We start from the raw sequence: 16660 nt of genomic DNA, 5'->3' as shown, positions 1-16660 counted from the left end.
CAATGCACACAAAACTGAGCATGTGCAGCCTGACTCCATAGACTCTGTGTTATCAAGAAATTATCAGGGGACAGTGGAAGGAGGGGAGTATCAGAGAAGACAGGATCAAAAAACCTTTTTACACAATACGCAGGATTAACCCCTTAGGTTCCACAGTGAGTATAACAAGCATGATTTACTGCATATACAGACTGATTTTACTGTTGTGGGTTTAGTAACACTTTAATATTACAGTTAGGTGGACTACAGGTTTATTTGAAGGAAGATATGATGTTTGACTGTTGCATCATAGACCATATACAATACAACACATTTCACACTCATTTCACTTGGTGAAATGATTTAAAATGAGGGCTTAGTGCATGCTTCCACCCTGTATAGTTCCACATCTTCCTAAAGATTACATTTTACTGCTGGACGCGTGCAGACTTGTGGGAAATGTGAACCTGTTACAAGGCATGGGTTGACCATTCAAAATCCTGTTGAGTAGTTTCCATGGTGGAGAGAGATTTGACTTGTTATAATTTTTAGAAAATTATTATTGGTTATGTATTGAAAAGCATTGCAATTATACTGTTTGTTAAAAGGTGATAGCTTGTTGCCAAAATAAAAAAAAAAAAATATTGAGACAAGCTTTACGCTGTTGCAACACAAATAATACACATTGGTAAGGTGCCAATCATTTATTCCAAATGGCACTTGACTGGGCTGCATTAAAACCATGTAAGTTAACACTTGACACATGCATCATTGCACTGCACAGATATACACAGGCTAATGTATAAGCAACAAATGTCCATTGTTAAGCCGGCTATAGCCGGTTTGAATCTCGCCCAGTGCTTCAGGTCCCTGCTGAACCATCTGAGATTCGAACCATGTATAGGCAGGCTGAATGTACCCGAGTTTTTTGGACAACTTGGGTACAACTAGCCTGTTGGAATTTACATGCGATTATTGCTAGCAGCTATTATAGCCGCTAGCGGTCATCACTCTCTCTCGATTCCCCCATCAACACAGTCGGTGGGGGAATCTGTCCCATGGAGCCATTGTGTTCTCCCAGCGGCGGGGAGAGATATCTCCCTCTGGGTGCTTTGTAGATGAACACTTATAATATGCATATGTATTTACAGGCCAATGCTTGCTTAATCAACGTCACACTAAAGCAGACAAAAAAATCCCTTCTAGCAGCTAAGTCTAAAGTGCAAATTCCTCCAAGTTAATTGACCCTTGGGTGGTTGATTAAAAGCACAAATATGCATACTGTGTAAACAACTTCGCTGTAAACAGTATGAGCCGTTATCAGAATCAAACATTGTTCTTTGCCTGTTTATTTTTTTTTTCATTACTGTTGTTTTTTTACAAGGATTCTTGAAGGATATTTAAACCCAAGAACAGAGAACCAGTCTTTAGATGTAGTGGCTAAGTTAGTTATAACTTTTCATGCTAGGAACATTTATTTATTTTATATCAAAAAGCTTTTTATTAAAGTGGAACTTTAGTCAGAAAGTTGAGTCCTGCTTGATCACATCAGGCTGGCCCCTTTTGCAGGTATAGCTATGTAAAACATTAAAGTTAAGTGTCTATAATGGTAAATATCCAGTAATACTGTCTCACCCTGCTCTGCACATGCTCAGTTGCTCTCCGTTTTTAGGCACTGACGAGTTTGTAGAGGCCGATTGGCTGATAACCTTAAAGCGGAATTAAACCCTTGTATCCTTTACAGCCAAGGAAGCTGCTTCTGTTGGATCTGCAACTACCATGATGCTGCACTTGTGATCAGTATTACACCAGCCATGTGGTTTGACAGTTTGGGTGAGCAAACAAGCAAATGTGACAATTAGCAATCCCCGCATTCCAGGAATGTAACTGTTAAATCGATGGGTTTAGTTCTGCATTATGAGTTACTTCTGTTCAGTGAGCTCTGGGCTTCAGCAAAATGGCAGCCTCCAGCAAGAAGAAACGAGAACAATGCTGGAGGCAATTTGTAGCACACACTAATGTTAGCTTAATTATTAATGTGAAATGTATGTTCCTAGCTAAAGAACATTCTTTTTTTTATCAAGTTGTTATGGGTAGAGTTCCACTTTAAGGGTTTTGTAGTTTTACAAACACAAGAAAAAAAACACAACATTTTTAATAGCTACAGAAATTAAAGCAGAACTAAACTCATCGATTTAACCGTTTCAGAAAAACGTTACATTCTCGCCACATGCTGGGAATTTAAAGTGGTGTTCCGGCCGAAATTATACTTTTTAAATAAAAATACCCCTATAATAACTTACAGCAGGCCGTGGCCATCTTAAGTGTGGGCATCTGAAGCCAGACTGTAATTCTTCCTGGATCTCATCCTTGCAGATCTCGCACATGCTCAGTACAGCACAAGCAATGTAATAGGTTTCAGGTCAGGTTTCCATAGCAACGGCAGTGTCAGAGGAGTTGCCGCCCCTTCCCAGAAGGCATTGCAAACAGGAAGTGATGCGATGGGCCACGGCCAGGGAGCAGGAAGTGAGAAATGAATACAGCAGATATACAGTAGATGCTGGGAAAAAAAAAATTAAAAATATCCAATTCGTTTACAGTGCACAGTTTAGTGAGGGATGCTGAAGAGTTGTAAAAGTGGGTGGAACTCCACTTTAACTGTCACTTTGGTTGTGCTCTCAACCAAACTATCAAACCATCAAATGGCTGGTGTCATAACTGATCAGGTGCAGCATCATGGCATTTGAAAATTGAGGCCAAGATGGCGGCTTCCTTGGCTGAAAACGATAGGAGGATTTAGTTTCGCTTTAACTGTTGATCTTGCCAGAATTTAACTGTTGATCCTTGTCTCCTCCTGTGAGCTGAACTGAAAGCACAAACAATCCTCTTTCTTTTGTAAACTATCAATTTCTCTTCCCAAGTAATGGAGATGACAAGAGGCAGTCCTGTTTGTAGGCTGTATCAGGAGAGCTGCCTGGGTGATGACCATGACTCTCTTCATAGATGAGATGGATTGAGTGAACTTAGAGTATAGAGTGTCACCCAAAGGCTGGCCATACACGAGTCATTTTCTTTCTAACAGGCTGGTTGTACGCAAGTTAATTGATAGAGCCACTTGTGTAAAACCAGCCTGCCCATACATTGGTTGCTGGCACCGTTCCTGCTGAACCGGCCCAATTTCCATCCATGTATAGCTGGCTTAAAAAGGCAGGAAGTGTGTTCTTCACACTAAAGGTGCAGTTATGTTTTAAGATGAGTGAAAATGTGTAATACAAGCATTTTTGCTCTTTATTATTCATGCCTATCGGCTTTTAAATGTGCAGCATAATAGGAGTGTGAGAATAAGGCATAATGCTAGTGTGATGATAGGAAAACAGGATTGTTGGATTCTTGTTAGCTTCTCTTCCTTGTGTGGTAGCCTATGGTAGTGTCCAATAAATATCTCATGGCTTTGTCATTCCGGAGTACCTTTTTAGTGTCTTCATTATTATTGGAAGCTGCCTCACCAGCTGTATCAGCATACACCAGTCAGTCATAACTTTGTCCATCCACCAAAACAGCCCTGACCCTTTGAGGCATGGATGCCATTAGACCTCTTTATGCTATGGTATCTGGCATCAAGCTTTCATTAACTGTTTTTTTAAGTCATGTAAGTTGTGAGGTGGGTCCTCCATGGGCAGACTTGTTTTTCCAGCCCATCCCAACTCGAACTTTGTTGTGTTTACCAAACCAATCTAGAATAATTTTTGCAGTGTGGCAGGGCACATTATCCTGCTGAAAGAGGCCACTGCCATCAGGGATTACCATTTCAATGAAGGGATGTACTTGGTAACCAGCAATATTTAGGTAGGTGGTATGTGTCAAAGTAACATCCACATGAATGGCAGGACCCAAGGTTTCCCAGCAGAACATTTCCCAAAGCATCACACTGCTTCTGCTGACTTGCCTTCTTCCCATAAGGCATATTGGTGTTGTCTCTTCCACACGTAAGCAATGCATATCCACCCGGCCATCCACATGATTCATCAGACCAGGCCACCTTCTTCCATTGCTCCGTGGTCCAGTTCTGATGCTTACATGCCCCAGTCTGCGACTGCACAGCCCCATACACAGCAAACTGGGATGTTCATTTTTTTCTATTAATTACATGAACTTCATGAAAAACATATTTATTTGATGCCTAATATATCCCACTGAGAATTCAGATGCCATTGTAATGAGATAATCAATGGTATTCACGTAACCGGTCATCAGTCATAAAGTTATGGCTGATCACTGTATACTGTATGGTTGAAGTTAGAGCGAACACAGACTGGCAGAGACCACCCTGAGAACACGTGGGGGGGATGTCTATCTTCTTTCATGAGAGGATTGAGCGCTGCGTTCCACAATGTTCCGCCCACTTTCCTTACAGCAGAACGAGTGTTGAGCTTCCAGTCCTTCATTGTCCCTATTGAAGAATAAATGGTCAGGTTAGGCTAATGACAAAATCTCTCAGCAAATTGTAAATCCTCCCATTTTGTTGGAGTCATTCATTTATTGTTTTACTAGGCCGGCATATACCCAATTGCCACAAACAAGTCTTAAAATTGGGAATGTGTGATAGAAGCAAACCAATCCAAGACCATAAAATGGTGGTTTTGATTGGCCACAAGGAGATGGGATCAAAATTACCCTGATTGTATGTGGTGAAATTGTGATCTTTCCTGTAAATTGTAATGTAGCTGTCAATTCGTTGCCCAGTTTCAGCTTCTCAATCAACTGAATTTTGGTGGTTGATCAAACTTGTGGGGGGTGGTGTGCTTCCTTTCTGGAAATTACTTGTATTTGCATTTACTGATGGTTAAAATTGTTTAAAACATTAGAGTCTGTGTCGACAGTCTTTTGTTAGTTTCAAGCAGTGCTCCTATACAGTTCTATGGGTATGCAAAACCCGCTTGAAACAGGTCAACTACAGGTCAGGAGGCCCACTGCAGGTCAGATGCAACCGTTGAACTCTGATTTCATCTCAGAAGCCTCAAATCTGATGGCAAACTGATGCCATTAACGCAAGCTGAAAGCCCATGGCCACATGCCCTTAGGGTTCTGTGTTTAAATCAATAACCTAAATCTTTCATTCAGATACGGCCTTGTAGCAAGACATGTTTGTTTTGCATAGACCAGACTTTGGAAGTGCAGTTTTAATGATCCGTTTATAATCTCTTTTCACCTTTGTCACCTACATTATACAATTAAACACCAAGATACCGCATAATTTGTCTGTAGATAATTGCTTTATTCAAAGTCTCAAAGCATTTATCATCTGACATTTCATTTTTGGTGGCCACGCTTGTCTGTTTTGTTTCCAGTTCATGTGCGTGTGCGTGTACGTGTACCATTTCTTGTACTTGTCAGTGTTTAACGTTTTGTTCATGTCTTGTGTTTTCCTCCTTGTGCTGCAAGACTTCTGTCTAGTTGGTAAGGATTCTTGTTACAGCTTAGATACAGATTTACATTATCTGAGACCATATTAATGCAGTGACCTCTTGCTAATGACTTTCATAATTAAGCATGGCTTGATTCAAACGTTTAAATGTCATCGCTATTAATCACACTGTCTAGCAGACACATTGACATAAAGTTTTTTTACGGTCTGCTGCGGTTTTTATGTAATTGAAAAATCTATACGAATGAATTATCTTTTCTCAGTATTTCTAGCTGCAGGTAAATAAATATACAGATCAATTAAACAATGACATGTTCAGGCAAATAGTACATCTAATGTATGCAAAAGGTCTAGCCTAAAGAGAACCAGTCACCTTGAGAGTTCAGGGCAAAGTGGAAGTGTTTTAGCAAAATGACTGGGGTCGGTGACCTGGGGAAGTAGTGACATCATTCCCCTGGTCATGTGACAATGCTTGGGCCCAGTAATTGGCTTGAGCAAATTCCACTATACCCAAAATTGCCAGGTATTGTAGCTTGCTGAGGAGTAGAAAGGGTGGTAAGGTGAGTATAAAAGGGTTGGAGGAGGGAGCTTTTTGCAGAGATGCTTTCAAATTACCCTGTTTTTGGCATTAAAAGAGAAGTTCGGGATTTTGGAAAAAGAAAATTGTCTTGCCTAGGTGAATGCAGCATCGATCCAATGCTGCATCTGTCCCCTGCCGGCTCTAAGAATGAGAACTGAGTGATTAAAGGCCGCAGATCGCTTAGTTCTCAGCATTCTGTGAGCAGAGAGTGGGCAAGTGCTTCTTTCAAGAAACAGTTTCTTCCAGTCTGGACCCAGGAACCAGGTATTATAGCTAAATATTGCACCCAAGACCTAGACGACACTAGCTTAGGCGCAAACTGGAACTCTTTTTATTGAAAATTCACACAGAATATATAGCACACAAGATCAGGTAGAGCCTGATCTCATTATCGTGTACAATGCAAACTGTAACCAGGAATATAATTAACATATCTAAAGAACAGCCAACATAAACATAGGCAGTATGCTAATTAAACAACTAGCCACCTAGACAAGCCTAAGTGACTCAGTGTCCACCCACACCACCCAGCACCAAGTCCACAACCCTGGATACACAAAGTATATTACACATTATCATAAGCATAAACGCATAACATTCCACAATGGTTCAATAACAAAGTAAAGTGAACATAATATTAAGCACATCTCTAATGCCGCATACACACGGTCGGACTTTCTAGAAAGCTAGGTCCGACGTACTTGCCGCCAGACTTCCGGCGGACTACCGCCGGACTTTCTGAACGGCCGGACTTGCCTACACACGGCCGGACTTTCCGGAATCCGGTCTTTCAGAATGAACGGACTTTCCCACACACGGACAAGTCCGTTCATTTTGAACGTGACTTGGGTACGACGGGACTAGAAAAGGAATTCAATCTCGCAGCTTTTTTTGGCGAGATTGAAACCTTGCGAGCCCCGTCGCAGGCCCTTAGGTCTGGTATGGAACTTTAAGGAGAACCCCCTACGCCGAAAAACCGGCGTGGGGGTCCCCCCAAAATCCATACCAGACCCTGATCCGAGCACGCAGCCCGGCCGGTCAGGAAAGGGGGTGGGGATGAACGAGCGCCGCCCCCCCCCTCCTGAACCGTACCAGGCCGCATGCCCTCAACATGGGGGGGGTGCTTTGGGGGAGGGGGCGCCTTGCGGTGCCCCCCCACCACAAAGCACCTTGTCCCCATGTTGATGAGGACAAGGGCCTCTTCCCGACAACCCTGGCCGTTGGTTGTCGGGGTCTGCGGGCGGGGGGCTTATCGGAATCCGGGAGCCCCCTATAATAAGAGGGCCCCCAGATCCCGGCCCCCCCACCCTATGTGAATGAGTATGGGGTACATGGTACCCCTACCCATTCACCTAGGTAAAAAGTGTCAATGATAAAACACAACACAGGTTTTTAAAATAATTTATTAAACAGCTCGGGGGGGGGGGGGGGGGTCTTCTTCCGTCTTCGGGGGTCCCTCTGGTTCATCTTCTCCCGGCGTCTGGTTGGTTCTTCTCCGCTCTCCGGCCTCTTCTCCCGGTGTCCCAGGTCTTCGGCCGGCCCCTCCGCTGTCTTCAGGTAGCTCTATTGCCAGCGGAGGTCCGGGCTTCTTGGCTTCTTGGCTTCTTGTGTTCTCTTCTCTTCTCTTCCCCCAGATGTTGACACGACGCTCTCTCCGGCTGGACTGGTCTCTGAGGGCTGCGTTGTGACTTATATAGGCGGAGACCCCGTCCCCATATGATGTCACAGTCCCTGGGCATGCTGGGACTGTGACGTTTTAGGGGGCGTGGTCGACCACGCCCCCTAAAACGTCACAGTCCCAGCATGCCCAGGGACTGTGACATCATATGGGGGCGGGGTCTCCGCCTATATAAGTCACAACGCAGCCCTCAGAGACCAGTCCAGCCGGAGAGAGCGTCGTGTCAACATCTGGGGGAAGAGAAGAGAACACAAGAAGCCAAGAAGTCCGGACCTCCGCTGGCAATAGAGCTACCTGAAGACAGCGGAGGGGCCGGCCGAAGACCTGGGACACCGGGAGAAGAGGCCGGAGAGCGGAGAAGAACCAACCGGACGCCGGGAGAAGATGAACCAGAGGGACCCCCGAAGACGGAAGAAGACCCCCCCCCGGAGCTGTTTAATAAATTATTTTAAAAACCTGTGTTGTGTTTTATTATTGACACTTTTTACCTAGGTGAATGGGTAGGGGTACCATGTACCCCATACTCATTCACATAGGGTGGGGGGGCCGGGATCTGGGGGCCCTCTTATTATAGGGGGCTCCCGGATTCCGATAAGCCCCCCGCCCGCAGACCCCGACAACCAACGGTCAGGGTTGTCGGGAAGAGACCCTTGTCCTCATCAACATGGGGACAAGGTGCTTTGTGGTGGGGGGGCACCGCAAGGCGCCCCCTCCCCCAAAGCACCCCCCCATGTTGAGGGCATGCGGCCTGGTACGGTTCAGGAGGGGGGGCGGCGCTCGTTCGTCCCCACCCCCTTTCCTGACCGGCCGGGCTGCGTGCTCGGATCGGGGTCTGGTATGGATTTTGGGGGGACCCCCACGCCGGTTTTTCGGTGTAGGGGGTTCTCCTTAAAGTTCCATACCAGACCTAAGGGCCTGGGATGCCCCCCGCGCTCGCCGCAATGGGAAAATTAGTTTTTCCTATTGCAGCGAGCGCGAGATGCAGTAACCTGCTCCTCCGTCGTATCTGGTCCTTCGGACTAGCATACAGACGAACGGGCTTTCCGTCAGGAACTGAGTCCGGCGGAGGTACGACGTAAAGATTTGAAGCAGGCTTCAAATCTAAAGTACGTCGGATTTCCGCCCGAAACGGTCCGTCGGAAGTCCGATGGAGACCACACACGGTCGGATTGTCCGCCGGACTTGGTCCGGCGGCGTCCGTCGGACTTTTGCAGGTGAAAAGTCCGACCGTGTGTACGCGGCATAAGAGATGAGCAGACAGACTAACAATAGAGAACTCAGTTAACAATGGAAATTCACACCTAGGAGGCGCACAATTAGCAAAAGACGCAACACCTTTAAAAGATTATAGCAGGTAGCAGGAGACCCCAGTATCAGGTTGTTTTGAGCTGATTATATTAACATCTGCTCTGAGTCTCACAGTCTAAAGCAGTCGTTGCTGGTTTGGGCACAAAGAACCCAAATCCTGTATCCCTGGCCTAGATTCCCAGAGGCTGTGTGTTTTGGGGAGACGATCCCGAAGCCCACTCCAAGGGTCTCCCAGGCACACACCTCCCAAGAGTAGAGCCCCTCAAAAGCCAGGGCAAGAGGCCACCCTGAAGTCCGCGCCAAATGTCCCTGTCCTGGTTGGGTCTGTCACACTGACCATATGGTCAAGATCTTTTCAGAGCCTGGACCGGCTCTATGACTTCAGCTGAAAACGGGTCACAGGAGTGCAGAATAAATTGCACTCCTGTGATCTATAGGAGAAGTATGGGCAAAATATATATATACTTCTCCTTTCTATAGATGATTATTTAAATTTAATTTGATTCACTTTTCACCAAATACAATTGCTTAATACGTATTCGGGCTAATTTATATCTCTTTGATTTCCTGCAAAGCCTACAGCACTGTGATCCAGTGAATGTTTGTGAATCATTCTTTTCAAAAGAGCTCTAGAATACTTGTATGTATTGATGTCTCTTGCAGTGCAAATTCGTTTAGTTTTCTTGTTCCCGGACTTGTTCCATTCTCTGACTGGTGCTCAGCTATAATCACCAAGGTTTATGAAAGGTCTGTTCACACATTTGTACTGTTTCATACAGTCATTGTTATGCCAATCAGCTCAGTCAATATTTAAAATAACTTTTGTCGAGCCGTATGGTGATGATAAGGCCACCCAAGACTGAACAAAATTGCAAATCTTTTGGTATATAAAATGGTTTACATTTGCAGTATACTATATATCAGTGTGTTTACCTATTTGCCTGGAATTCTGACTTAAACATAATCAACTTTTATGCATTCTGGCAGCTTTAGTTTCCTTGCTCAATGCAGGAAGCTTAAAGGATAAGGTCACCTTAGGTAACATGTTCCACCCGTTTTTAGGACATGTTCCCACTCCTGCAGCGTCTCCCTGATCCGCTGCCTCTAATGACAGCGAGTCGGGGATCTTCTCAATCTCCCTGCAATTTCAAAAAGAACGCAGCGGTGTGGGGCTCTGCCCACCTGGCCATGTTATTCATCCACAGTGTCCTGTAAATGGGAGACTACAAGTATCGATGGCCTTTGTGGCTGTAAGCTTGTAGTTCTCAGTGAACTACCATTGCGATGTTGAGCACTCTGGTAGTTCACGGTCTCTTCCTGTGGGTGTGTAACTGCCTGCCTGTACGAGGTACGAGCAGACAGATACACTGAGAAGTCTGCAGAAGTCCTGCATGGAACCCGTGATCTGCTGACAATAATAAATGCAGATTTTTTTTTACCTGCAAAAAGATATGCTTTATTATTTATTTATTTTTTTAAAGGTGAACTTGTCATTTACAGCACAAGTGTCGGGCGTGCTGTTTACCTGGCACTCATGTATACTTAGCCTTACAAGTCTTTGAGGATCAGAGCTGAGTATCACTAGTCTTTGCTTTCTTTTCTTGCTATAGAAGCTTGTAGCTTCATTTGTTGTTTTTTAGTCTATTTTTATTTAATCATAGCACATGTTTTTTCATTGTGGACATGGAGTAGTTATTGAGTGGAATGTCTAAATAGTGCTCAGGATTAGGCTTCATGTGATTCTGGCTAGTGGCCTGCAATGTCAAAACTTAATGAAGTGTCTGGTCCTAATGTTAAAATCTAATATTTGAATAAATGTGTTTTTTTTTTTTTGTTTTTTTTTGTGTAGCTCGTCGGAGTCTGCAGCAGCCCTTTCACACAGCAGCACAGGGACCAGCCTGAAAAGACCGGACACAACAGAGTCCATCAATTCCTCAATGTCCAATGGGACCAACGATGCAGGTGCTGAACTGTTACTGAAACCCAGGTCCTTTTATGAGAACAAAGGTAGCACTCTACTCATTCTATTTGCACACCAGCTCACCTCGTGTTTTTTTTTTTTTTTTGGTGCTATGCAACCTTATGGTTATGCCTTTACACCAATTTCTCTAAAGCTGTGACTATTCCTATATAATACATTTAACGAATAGTAAAACGCACATTATTGATTACTTGTTATGGCACACAATTTAGGTTAATTGTGCTGTGTAGGAGCAAGTCCAAACTATCCACTTACTACTACCTGCATACTGCATTTAACCATCCTAAAAAAAAAAAAAAAAAAAAAAAGTCCCACAGGCCTTAGTTCCAGAGCAGAAGAGAAATAATGATATTTCTGAGCATTTCCTATACTAGTTTTGTAGCAGGGGAGATGGTGCCCTGCCTAACGCTGCAGCAGTATATTACTGCAAGGTCTTGTACAAGCTTAATTTTAGCCCATGCTACCTGGTGATTGGAGTAGTAGGTGGTTTGAACTACTGTATCACACAGAGGACAGTCCTTAACCTTGGGGTGTGCACCTTCATTAGTGAACCAGTGCTGGAGAACAAGTAATTAAAAGTGTAGACATTTTAAAACAATATGTGCCTCAGTTTGATTTTTCTCTCTGTCTCTGATTTTTTTTTTTTTTTTTTAACACAACCTTCAGGTCCAGTTTTGGGGTGTTTACCAGTTTAACGCAGATCATAATGGGCTTGCTGGCTGTCACATGCTGCAGAATTTAGAATGCTTTAAGTCGGCCATAGATGGTTCGAATCTCGACCAGTTCAGCAGGGACCGGCTGTGATTCGAACCATGTATGGGCAGGCTGATTGTACCCAAGTGGATCGATCAACTTGGGTACAATCGGCATGTCAGATTTTTCATGTGATCATTGCCAGTGGCAATCACTGTGTGTTCCAGGCATGTACCAGTATCTTGTTATCAGTGATTCAGCTAATTCTGTTTGAAAACCCGTAAAATTTTATCCAGATTTACTACTTGAATGGAATTCCAGACGTATTAAACAGGTTTCCTTTGTGCCTATAACACTTTCATTACAATATGTAAATTTTTTTTCTAAATAAAAACCACAGTTAGAAGTTCATTTGTTCAAGAAAAAAATGCCATCCTGCTGCTTTGGATTTTTCCTTACTGCAGTCAAAAATAACCGCAAGAAAATGTTTTGTTTTTGAACATTCATTCAGGTTTCTTCTAATTAGTGTATGCACTGGTGTATGACGTCTGTTCTATAAATGTTGTCCACTATTTGAATGTTCTTGAAAGTCTTCTAGCAGCTTGTTTTGCCTACTGGCTACTTTACCCCTTTCCTACCCAGGCCATTTTTTAGTTTCAGCGCTGTCGCACTTTGAATGACAATTGCGCGATCATGCAACACTGTACCCATATGAAATCTTTATAATTTTTTTCACACAAATAGAGCTCTTTTTTTGGTGGTATTTAATCACCGCTGGGGTTTCTATTTTTTTCTATATGTAAAAAAACTAAATATTGTGGGGGGGGTAAAACATTTTTTATAGTTATAAAATTTTGCAGACAGGTAATTTTTTCTTCTTCACTGATGTGTGCTGATGGGCGGCACTAAGAGGTGACACCGATAAAGGATGCACTGGTGGGCACTCGTAGGTGGCAATGATAAGCAGCACTGAGAGGTGACACTGATAAACTGGTAGGCACTGATTGACAGCACTGGTGGGCACTGTTGGGACTGAACTGATAATCAGGACACATAATCAGTGCCCTGATTATCAGTATAGGTGTCCCTTTAATAGAAGCCAGTTATCGGCTCTCCTCTCCTCACGCTGACAGCCGGCTTCTGTTTACATCGTGATCAGCTGTCATTGAACACACTGTGATTGGCCATTTACCCCAATCTGATCAGAGTGCACCGCGATCACGGGAGGAAGTCATATGATGGCCTCCCGACAAAGTAATCCTGCTCTGTGGCAGTCATTCGGCTATAGCGCAGGTGGGAAGTAGTTAACCACCTGAGTGCTGGAAAGGTTTTACCCTCTTCATGAACAGGCCATTTTTTGCTATTCAGCACTGTGCTCCTTTAACTGGCAATTTAATTGTTTTCACACAAATGGAGCTTTCTTTTTGGTATTTTATCACCACTTTTTTTATTTTTTGAAAAAGACCAAACATTTTGAAAAAAATATATTTTCTTTCTCGAACATCACGGGACACAGAGCCACAGTAATTACTGATGGGTTATATAGGTATCACTGGTGATTGGACACTGGCACACCCTATCAGGAAGTTCAACCCCCTATATAATCCCTCCCCCTTGCAGGGATACCTCAGTTTTTACGCCAGTGTCTTAGGTGATGGACGTGTAAAGATGTCCTGTGCTGAGCTCCAAAGGGAATATCCTAAGATCCTATACTGGGGCAAGCCAGGCGAACCGGATCCATTCAAAGTGTCTTATCATGGCCGAATTGAATTGTACCCGGGCCTCGCGTCCGAAGAAACGAGGTTTTACCCGTAATGCTTCTCTTTTTAGAGAGCTGGACCCCGCAGATCAGAAAATGGCTTTAAACTTCCTAATTTCTGGCGAGGTGCTTTACGGTCCCAGAACTGTTGGATCCCCCTACTGATGGGGGCCCCAGTCTCTGACGGTTTTTTCAAACGGAGCCCACCGTGAGAGGTGAAGATTGGGTCTGTGTAAACAGCACCCTGCGGCTGGATAAGGTAAGAGGAGATTCCACAGAATTTTTGAGTTCTAGTGGCTTTTCTCCTTTAAGGTAAATGCATGCTATGCCTATTGTGACCACCGGGGGCTGCCAAGAGCACAAACCTACACATGCTGACTGACTGTCTCAGGTGTTCAGTGCTGATTATGTCCCAGCATCTCAAAGCAGGCTGCAAGCAGGTAAGGTGGAAAGGGGGATTTCTCATGTTTGAATGTTCCCCCCAGGCTAGAGAGGGGCCACAGGGGTCTAGAAAGTGGTTATACCACCCGGGCTCTGCGGCCTAATGGCCACCATCTCTGAAGATAGCCGTTCAGGCAGATCTTGTTACCAGTCTCCCTCCTTCCCCCCCCCACCCAAACCCCCCCCCCCATCCCCAGCCTTTTCTCCAGAAGCATGACAGGAGAGTCGGCAGTGCGGGAAGCGCTCGTTTTTTTCAAAACTCGAGGGGGGGGGGGCGGTAGAGGAGGGGGCGGGATGTCAGAACAGAGTGTTTAGACTCCCACTCAGGCCAGCTGCAGGCTATTAAAGGCACTCTGTACAGGTGCACTCAGCCTTCTGAGAGACACAGAGCTGACGGTCGCATGTAAGGTGGGACACAGGCATTCTCCTAGGCAGCATTTACTGAAGTAACACCAGACTGAGCATTGGGTAGCAAGGCTTTTAGCCAGACTACATCGCTCAGCGGGCAGTATTCATTTGTATACCTCACACCTTGTTGCTTTGCACTATGGGTAGAAGAGGTTCAAGCACCCCAGGAACCAGAGACACTAGGGGATCTCGTTCAGGTTCTGAGGGCCCCCTGTCGGCAGCATCCTCCCCCCCTAAAGATGGGCCAGGGACGGCTAGCCAGGGAGAGCCATCGGGGTCAGGGGCTACACCTGCTTCTGGCACTTCAGCCCCTGTATATATTACACAAGAGGTTTTTTCCTCAACCATTAATGGTCTAGAGGAAAGATTAATGGCCGTGATTACGTCTTCACTCAGTGGAAGAAAACGCACTAGGCTTTCCTCTGTTCCCCAAGACCCTCAGACAGAGGAGCTCTGGGATAAAGGAGATGAATCCCTTTCAGAGGATCGGGATGGGATGGATGATTCCTCTTCGGAGGATTCAGGTGGAGAGGGACCCTCTGCGACTTCCCAAGAGGAGAAAGTCTTAGTGCAGATCCTCACTGGATTGGTCCGCTCCACATTTAAGTTGCCCATACCTGAAACTGCTAAAGAATCCTCTTCTGCTTTGGGGTCACTGAAACCTTTCCAAGCAGCACATGCTTTTCCTGTTCATACTTTACTTGAAAAGCTTATTTATTCTGAGTGGGATCACCCAGACAAACGTTTTTTTCCGCCGAGAAAGTTTTCAACACTTTATCCGATGGAAAAAAAGTTTATTAAAATGTGGGGAATACCGGCTATTGATGCCGCCATTTCCTCCGTAAATAATAGCCTGACTTGTCCTGTAGACAATGCTCAGATGCTCAGGGATCCTGTAGATAAAAGGATGGAATCCCTATTGAAGGATGTTTTCTCCTTAGCAGGATCAGTGGCCCAACCTGCAGTAGCAGCGATTGGAGTCTGTCAATACTTAAGAGACCATGTTAAGCAGGTCATCAAAGTATTACCTGAACAGCAGGCCCAGGGGTTTGCTAACCTTCCAGCGGCCTTATGCTTTGTGGTTGACGCCATTAGAGATTCTATCGTGCAAACCTCCCGTCTTTCACTGGGGTTGGTGCATATACGTAGAATCCTATGGTTGAAAAATTGGTCAGCCGAAGCACCATGTAAGAAGCTACTGGCTGGGTTTCCATTTCGTGGTGCAAGGTTGTTTGGAGAGGACTTGGATAACTATATCAAGAGAATCTCTTGTGGGAAAAGCACTCTCTTACCTGTCAAGAAGAAGAGTAAGCGTCCCTCTTTCAAACGGACTCTTTCCCCAGCGCCGGGGGCTTCAGCCTCCAGGCAGTCTCGACGGCCGCCTCCATCGGGGTCCAGAGACAAGAGTCAACCCCAGGGACAAAAGAAGTCCTGGGGAAAGAAGCCTACTAGGCAAAACACTAAGACCTCTGCATGAGGGGGCGCCCCCGCTCACTTGAGTGGGGGTAAGACTGCGACAGTTCTCAGAGCTCTGGCACGAGGACTTCCAGGACAGATGGGTAGTCTCCACGGTAACCTTAGGGTACAAGCTGGAGTTTCAGGAATTCCCTTCTCCTCGGTTCCTTAGATCAAATGTTCCCAGAGACCCAGAGAAGAAGCAGTCGCTCCTTCTAGCGTTAGAGCGACTTTTGTCGCAGGAGGACATTATGATAGTTCCCGCAAAGGACCAGGGATTGGGCTTCTATTCCAACCTTTTTACGGTCCAAAAGCCAAATGGGGATGTCAGGCCCATTTTGGACTTAAGGGATCTGAACCGATTCCTAAGGATTCAATCCTTCCGCATGGAATCAATTCGAACAGTAGTTCCCACCCTGCAGGGAGGAGAATTTCTGGCATCAATAGACATCAGAGATGCATATCTGCATGTGCCCATTTTTCCTTCGAGGTAGGAGGGCGCCATTTCCAGTTTGTGGCTCTGCCTTTTGGGATAGCCACTGCACCTCGAGTGTTCACAAAGATCTTGGCTCCTCCTCTGGCCAGATTAAGGGCTCAGGGTATAGCTGTCATAGCATACCTAGACGACCTGCTCTTGATAGACCGGTCGGTAGCCTCTTTGAATGGAAACTTGAGGACCACGGTCAGGTATCTAGAACACCTGGGTTGGATCCTCAATTTAGAAAAGTCTTTCCTAAAACCAGTAAGAAGACTGGAGTATTTAGGTCTGATTATAGATACAAGCCAGGAGAAAATATTTCTACCCCAGGCAAAGATCACTGCTTTGAGAGAGCTGATTCTGACAGTAAGGACCAAGAAGGGTCCCTCAATCCGCCTTTGTATGAGGCTACTAGGGAAGATGGTGTCTTCATTCGAAGCAGTTCCCTATGCTCAGTTTCACTCAAGAATGCTGC

The 16660-nt window shown here is 45.1% G+C and overlaps 1 protein-coding gene across 7 annotated transcripts in view; it reads left to right on the top strand.

Moving 5' to 3' along the window:
* Positions 1 to 16660, top strand: part of OSBPL9 (oxysterol binding protein like 9) — a 256194-nt gene that overhangs the window by 210786 nt on the left and 28748 nt on the right. For 5 of the 7 annotated variants that reach the window (XM_073593547.1, XM_073593545.1, XM_073593543.1 and 2 more), the window contains one exon: positions 10820 to 10977. In XM_073593547.1, coding sequence (XP_073449648.1) covers positions 10820 to 10977 — 158 coding nt within the window. The remainder of the gene's footprint in view (positions 1 to 10819; positions 10978 to 16660) is intronic. The other 2 variants (XM_073593546.1, XM_073593544.1) reach the window with 1 other exon arrangement.

This window comes from Aquarana catesbeiana, linkage group LG07, assembly GCF_042186555.1.
Source record: "Aquarana catesbeiana isolate 2022-GZ linkage group LG07, ASM4218655v1, whole genome shotgun sequence".
NCBI classification, from domain to species: Eukaryota; Metazoa; Chordata; class Amphibia; order Anura; family Ranidae; genus Aquarana; species Aquarana catesbeiana.
This window is presented reverse-complemented; position numbering and strand designations above follow the sequence as displayed.